We start from the raw sequence: 6,021 nt of genomic DNA, 5'->3' as shown, positions 1-6,021 counted from the left end.
AATCAGGTCTGGTTAAAAAAAAAAAGTAATTACCTTCACAGGGAAAAAAGTGAAGAACCCTTCAGGAGAGCAACAGAGGAGGATTCCTCTCCCCGGATGGACAGAAGCAATAGATGTCATGTGACCAGATGAACAGAGTTACAACACATTACATGAATATGACATACATTCACGCTCACATTCACACCTATGGGGAGTTTCCAGTTAACCTGAGCTGCCTGTCTTTGGACTGTGGGAGGAAGCCGGAGAACCCGGAGGGAACCCACGCTGCTACGGGGAGGACGTGGAGGGAACCCACGCTGACACGGGGAGAACGTGGAGGGAACCCATGGTGACACAGGAAGAACGTGGATGGAACCCACGCTGACACGGGGAGAACATTACATAGTAATGTGCAATGGAAAGATGTAAATTCATCCATAGAGGAGATAGGTGCTCAGTGTATCCTAAAACATCCCCCAGCAGCCTATAAGCCTATAGCAGCATATCAAGGGGCTGGACCAGGGCAAACCTGATCCAGCCCTAACTATAAGCACTATTAAAGAGGAAAGTCTTAAGTCTATTCTTGAATGAGGTGACTGTGTCTGCCTCCCGGACTGAAAGTGGAAGCTGGTTCCATAAAAGAGGAGCTTGATAACTGAAGGCTCTGGCTCCCATCCTACTTTTTAGGACTCTAGGAACCACAAGTAGCCCCGCATTTAGTGAGCGCAGCTCTCTAGTGGGGCAATATGGTACTACAAGCTCCTTAAGATATGATGGTGCATCACCAATCAAGGCTTTGTAGGTGAGGAGAAGAATTTTAAATGTGATTCTTGATTTTACAGGGAGCCAGTGCAGAGCAGCTAATACAGGAGGTTCTCATCCCCCACTGCCCTTTGTGGAGTGTATAAACAATTGCCAGTCTGAGGCCCAAGTTACAACACATTTTTACCATTACATTTTGGTTATTAAATCACAATACATAATGCAAAATCAACTGTTAGGTTATACTAATTTTGATGTATGCTCTGTGTTTCTTGCCTTTCACTCAGGGCAGCACTTCTGGGATCTCAACTTTACTCGACAGGGGGCAGCACATCACTCCTGTACGGTCAACTTTAAGGACAGCAATTCTGAGTTGTATGCCTCTGAACAGGTGACAGATGTTTTCAGGTCGTCTGTCTGTAAATTCTCGTGAAGGCAATGTCTCAGGAATCTGGAGGGAAGTTCTTCAAATTTGGCACAAATATCCACGTGGACTCAAGGACGAAGTGATTATAGGCTTTATGGTTAATTGTCCTGGTGACCTAAAACAAATTAAATAATTGATTTACTAAATGAATGAAGATATACTTTCCTTCTAAACAATGCAGACAATACCTATCCTTTAGTCAAATCATCATCTCATGTAAACACAGCCCTGAGAGTACAGTAGACACATGGTCTAATGACAACCATTAAACTCTTTTCATTGGTTTCACGGCCCATTTAACGATAACGTTATTTACCACCAATATAAGTTATTGATTATGATGAAGCATGGTGGTGTTTTTGCCCTCTTACCCAGGTAATGATGTTTAACCTTTTTACAACTTTATTTAAAAATAGTATGGTGACACACAGAAAAAGAATAATGGTCATAAAAGGACTGATTCATATCTGGAAATCAAAGAGAACATTTTAGGTTCCACATGTTTGACAATACAGAAATGTATAACAAATTGATAAAGTCAAATTTTACACATCAACTCTCAGGTTTACATGTTTATTTATAAGATCACATGATAACACTAAGTATAAGTCCACTGAAATATGTCAGAATAGGTGAAATGGTTCTGCTCTTGTTCGGAGCTTTATTATCCAACCCTCAGCTTTAATACATAACTGTAACAAAATAAAAATATAACACTACACCTGCAATTTGCTCAGCAGAGTGAATCTCTATAGTAAAGTAAAATCCAGATTTATAAATATGAACATTTCCGTGTCATTTTAATCCTTCCTCTAAAACAACAACACAGTGATACTGCTGAGCTTTAACTCCAATATCTCAGTGTGATTTAAGCTGCAGAATAACGGCATTAAATGCCCACGTGGGAATAACAATTAGTTGGCACCAAGAAATGCACTGTAAATACTCTTAACTGTACAATACGAAATTCATATGGGATCACAAGTGCTGATGCCACTGTCCCAGTCTGCATCTGTGCACTGAACAAATGACTGCGTTCTTTTGCTTGTAATGTGCTTACAGGAAATAAGGTGTTGTTGTTCGAGGTGGAATGACCCTCTCAGAGTCAGGCACCGCTCTGAAGAGCTTTGGCTCTCTTGTGTTAGCGTCTTTGAAGACCATGATGGAGGCGATGTTGCCACAGCGATAGCAGTAGTTAGGAGCCGACCACACTGTGACCAGCTTCTCATCGAACATGAACTTGTAGCCTTCGTGGACAAGTTGATGCGCCCTGCAGATCAGCTTCAGGTTGTTGATGTGAACAAACTGCAGGTTGTTTTGGAAGATGGAGAGAAAGAGAAAAAGGTAGCCCCAATTTAGCAGACTAAAATTGAACTTGTATGCAGTGTTTTATTCCATGACCATTGATTTAGGAAGACACGCGTGTCGGTAAAAGTGCCTTTGCACTCATATTACAGAGAAAGTTAAAGCAACCTACCTCGTTGGTGACCTTTGCACCAAAGAGCCAGCCAGCTCCTCTGGGGCTGATGGCCCAAGTGTCCACATCTTCAGGGTCTGACCACACCAGATCACAAAATGCTCCTTTGTGGGGGATCTCCTGGTTCCGCTCAATGGTTCGAATTTGATCGAGAGTTTTTATGTCGGGGGAGAGGCCTCCGTGGACACACAGTATCTGCTCGTCCATCAGCTGAAAACACAAAACAGAAGAGTAAGGGCATCACATATCATTTATTAATTGAAGAACAGTGACATGTTTAAAATGACCAATGATGAGGTAAGAGATATGGAGAGATATATTTGAGCTGAGAAGTTAGTTTCTTCATTGTGTGAAAGGTAATGTCATATTTGTGATGACTTCTCTTTGGAGTGTATACAGCATCAAATTTGATTCTGAAAAAGGTGGCGGTGGCATTAATAGACTGAAATGTGAAGGTAAAGGATAAAGATGAATACTCAGACAAAATGAAGTAAAAAAAAAAAACTATTTCTCATGTATATGCAAATAAAAATGGTCTAACTCAACAAATGTTGTGGCAGAATGTCCTCGTTTTCTATCTTTGCCATTTCCCATGTAAATCCTAGGAGCTTATAAATGTAACCCAAGTCAAGTCCATCCTGTCCTTTATTAGCAATGCTTGACAGATGTATGGCCATAAGTCACACCACAATATTACCGCTTTGGTACAATACTTATTCTAAACAATGTGGAAATGATGGCTAAGCATTTACCTGGAGCAGCTCAGACAGCAGCATCATATTAAGCAATGATGGTTTTAAAGAAACCTAATTCTAGGCTTTTAAAGCATGAAGAATTGTCATTTATAAAGTCATGTCAGCCATCTTTGTTTTGAAATGACAACAAATTAACACAAAGCCCAGTAACACTTCAATACTTACAGCGGCTACCGTCAACATGTCGAACACTTTGGTACAATAACGCCAGGCATTTGCATTCCCATACTTGGTCTGGCACTCATCTGTAAGACAAACAAGTGCTCACTTATTTCTAACAGTAAGGTGTGATTATAGTCCAGGGAGTGAGGTCAGTGACAATGTCGTCATTATCTGACTGCCATAAATCAAATTTCACCATAAAAGCCATAGACTTGGGTGATCTGTCGGCTCTCATGGTTTCCACGAAGAAGAGTGATGCGGTCGGGCCATTTGGCTTTCAGCACCAGCAGGTAGGTGAACGTCTCCAGGCTGTAGTATCCTCGGTCAACAAAGTCTCCCTGCAGATGACACAGGTGTATTAACAACACTCTGCCAAAACATCAGTCGACAGAAGGAATGAAGACAGATGCCTCTCGAGTGCAAACTGATTTCAATGTACCAACCATAAATATGTAATTTGTGTCTGGAACCTGGCCACCAGTTCGGAAGAGTTCACAAAGATCATAAAACTAAAAGGAACAGAGAGATAGAAATGCAGTGTCAGGCATTGCATTGTATATGTACAACAGATACAGATCTCACGGGCTGTGTGGGACAAACAAAGTGCTTCTGGCCAAGCACTTCTTTCTTTTATACCTGTCCATGTATGTCCCCGCAGACTGTCACAGGGGTGGAAACGGGCTGGACATTGGACTCTTCCAGCAGAAGGTCACACACATAGTCACATAACCTCTGTATAGATGACAACACAAAACAGACAGAAGTGGGTCAGTCACGATTGAGAATTGGCATTCAAAATGTGACCACTTTCATGAAAATCTTCTTCTTGTGAGGCAAACGCCTCTGAAACATTGTTTACTTTGTCCCACTGTGACACATAAACTGTGTGTAAAAGAGAAGACATTATTCTTAAACTTCAGACCGGTAACAGACCGGTAACATGTCATACCCCATCACGGCGATCAGCATCATCACGTAACTATACATATGTGTTCCTTTTGACGGCTCATTGAGGCGCAGCTCCCCCTCACGCGTGCTTCCTTTTAGTCGGACTGTATTTAGCTGTTGTTGCTCAACTGAACGCGTTGGACTTCCTGGCTAACAGTACTAGCTAGCTCACCTTACTGTTAGCTAGCTCGCCTTAGCTAACAGTTATTGATGCTGTTACAACACACCGAGCTCGTCACGTGTCTTCGTCAAAGACATTTCTATGAAGTCACGTTTACCTTTAGGTCATTTTCTGGGAGGTATTTACACTGTTTTGCAATCTCCGCATATTTATCCAGATCCAGAGGCGCCATGGTGCCGAGCTAGTCGTCATGCGCAACTTCCTGCAACAATTGAGTGTTTCGCTACTGCCACCTATCGGCTGTGGAAAGGAATACAACTCAGGAGCACGCTCTCTTTTTCATTTATGACAGCCAAACTATTGAAAACGAAGCTGCAACTTCAGAACCACAAGTTGAATGAATATAGAAATATCCTCTGTCCTCTTTCTTCCCCATTCATAAACTGTATAACCTCACCGTGACGTAACACTTCCAGTGGGAACGTCACGGTGAAAATGTGTCGGACTTGAATGACAGTTCTAATTACCGTAATTATAATCCTGAGGGTTTCTAGTGATGCTCATTGTGAAAAACAAGCACATTTTAAAAATTGTAATATATCCTTTATTGATCCCCGTGGGGAAATTATTCTCAACTGCACTTTTGGAAATAATACAGATAATTCACGAATACCTTAGCATACAAGCAGAGTATATCAGGTCGCGTTCAAAAGACAGGAAAACAATAGAACATGAATAATTAGTTATATTGTTGATTACATTAAAAAAACGCTACAATTCAAAATCAAACTATTTCATTAAACATAGATGAAAACTTCACATTATGACCACCGGAGGGCACAATAACCCACAAACTAATGTAGCTCATGTATTGACCAGATATGCTGTTGTCTGCTTTCCACTAACTCACGATAGAAACACACTATTTACAAATAACTACACACCGTGATATAGTTTATATCAAAACTAAAGCCTATCTAAGTTGTTCACATGGTTGTTTGCTCAATTTAGACATTGAAATAACACAATATGTTATCAATCACCTGCACCCAGAATGCACCTGTGAAAACACCTGTAACCATAATTGGTTACTTTCACCAGAGATCAGATCACCAGAGCTTAATGAATAGGATTCAGGTTTACACTTTGGTGTGAAAAAAATGGAGTAAGAATTAGAGGACAGTAATTATAATATACAGAATTGTACTTTTTCTCTATATTCATGTCATCTTCCGGTAAAGTATTTGTCTATGATACTGTAATGAATATGAGAATAGACACATTGCATAATACAATTGAAAATGACAGGATACAAGTGTGTCATACTCAGCACAATGGGCAGTTGGCATGTGCACATCATTATTCATCTTAAGTGTTTGTAAAGTTG

General features: G+C 40.7%; 1 protein-coding gene across 2 annotated transcripts; it reads right to left on the bottom strand.

Annotated features, from left to right (window-relative positions):
- Positions 1-1,728: 1,728 nt before the first annotated feature.
- LOC117736488 (serine/threonine-protein phosphatase 6 catalytic subunit) lies at positions 1,729-4,925 on the bottom strand. Of its 2 annotated transcripts, none has more exons than XM_034541855.1 (7): positions 4,792-4,925; positions 4,202-4,297; positions 4,009-4,074; positions 3,762-3,903; positions 3,569-3,648; positions 2,649-2,858; positions 1,729-2,476 (listed from the first exon to the last, which is right to left on the bottom strand). In XM_034541855.1, the coding sequence occupies exons 1-7, from the start codon at positions 4,864-4,866 to the stop codon at positions 2,228-2,230; spliced, it is 918 nt and encodes a 305-aa protein (XP_034397746.1). In that variant the 5' UTR covers positions 4,867-4,925; the 3' UTR covers positions 1,729-2,227. The 2 variants fall into 2 exon arrangements, with proteins under 2 accessions (XP_034397746.1, XP_034397747.1); XM_034541856.1 differs by lacking the exon at positions 4,792-4,925 and adding an exon at positions 4,515-4,769.
- Between the last annotated feature and the right edge of the window lie 1,096 nt (positions 4,926-6,021).

The sequence above is a fragment of the Cyclopterus lumpus genome, chromosome 9, assembly GCF_009769545.1.
Source record: "Cyclopterus lumpus isolate fCycLum1 chromosome 9, fCycLum1.pri, whole genome shotgun sequence".
NCBI classification, from domain to species: domain Eukaryota; kingdom Metazoa; phylum Chordata; class Actinopteri; order Perciformes; family Cyclopteridae; genus Cyclopterus; species Cyclopterus lumpus.
Note: the sequence above shows the minus strand (reverse complement) of the source record. Positions and strands in the feature narration are given on the sequence as shown.

Excerpts from the sequence above, each read along its gene's own strand:
- LOC117736488 (XM_034541855.1), bottom strand. The coding sequence starts at position 4,866 with ATGGCGCCTCTGGATCTGGATAAATATGCGGAGATTGCAAAACAGTGT. Across the intron at positions 4,298-4,791 it reads TCCCAGAAAATGACCTAAAG|AGGTTATGTGACTATGTGTG; the intron begins GTAAACGTGACT and ends TCATCTATACAG. Across the intron at positions 2,859-3,568 it reads ACATGTTGACGGTAGCCGCT|CTGATGGACGAGCAGATACT; the intron begins GTAAGTATTGAA and ends TTGTGTTTTCAG.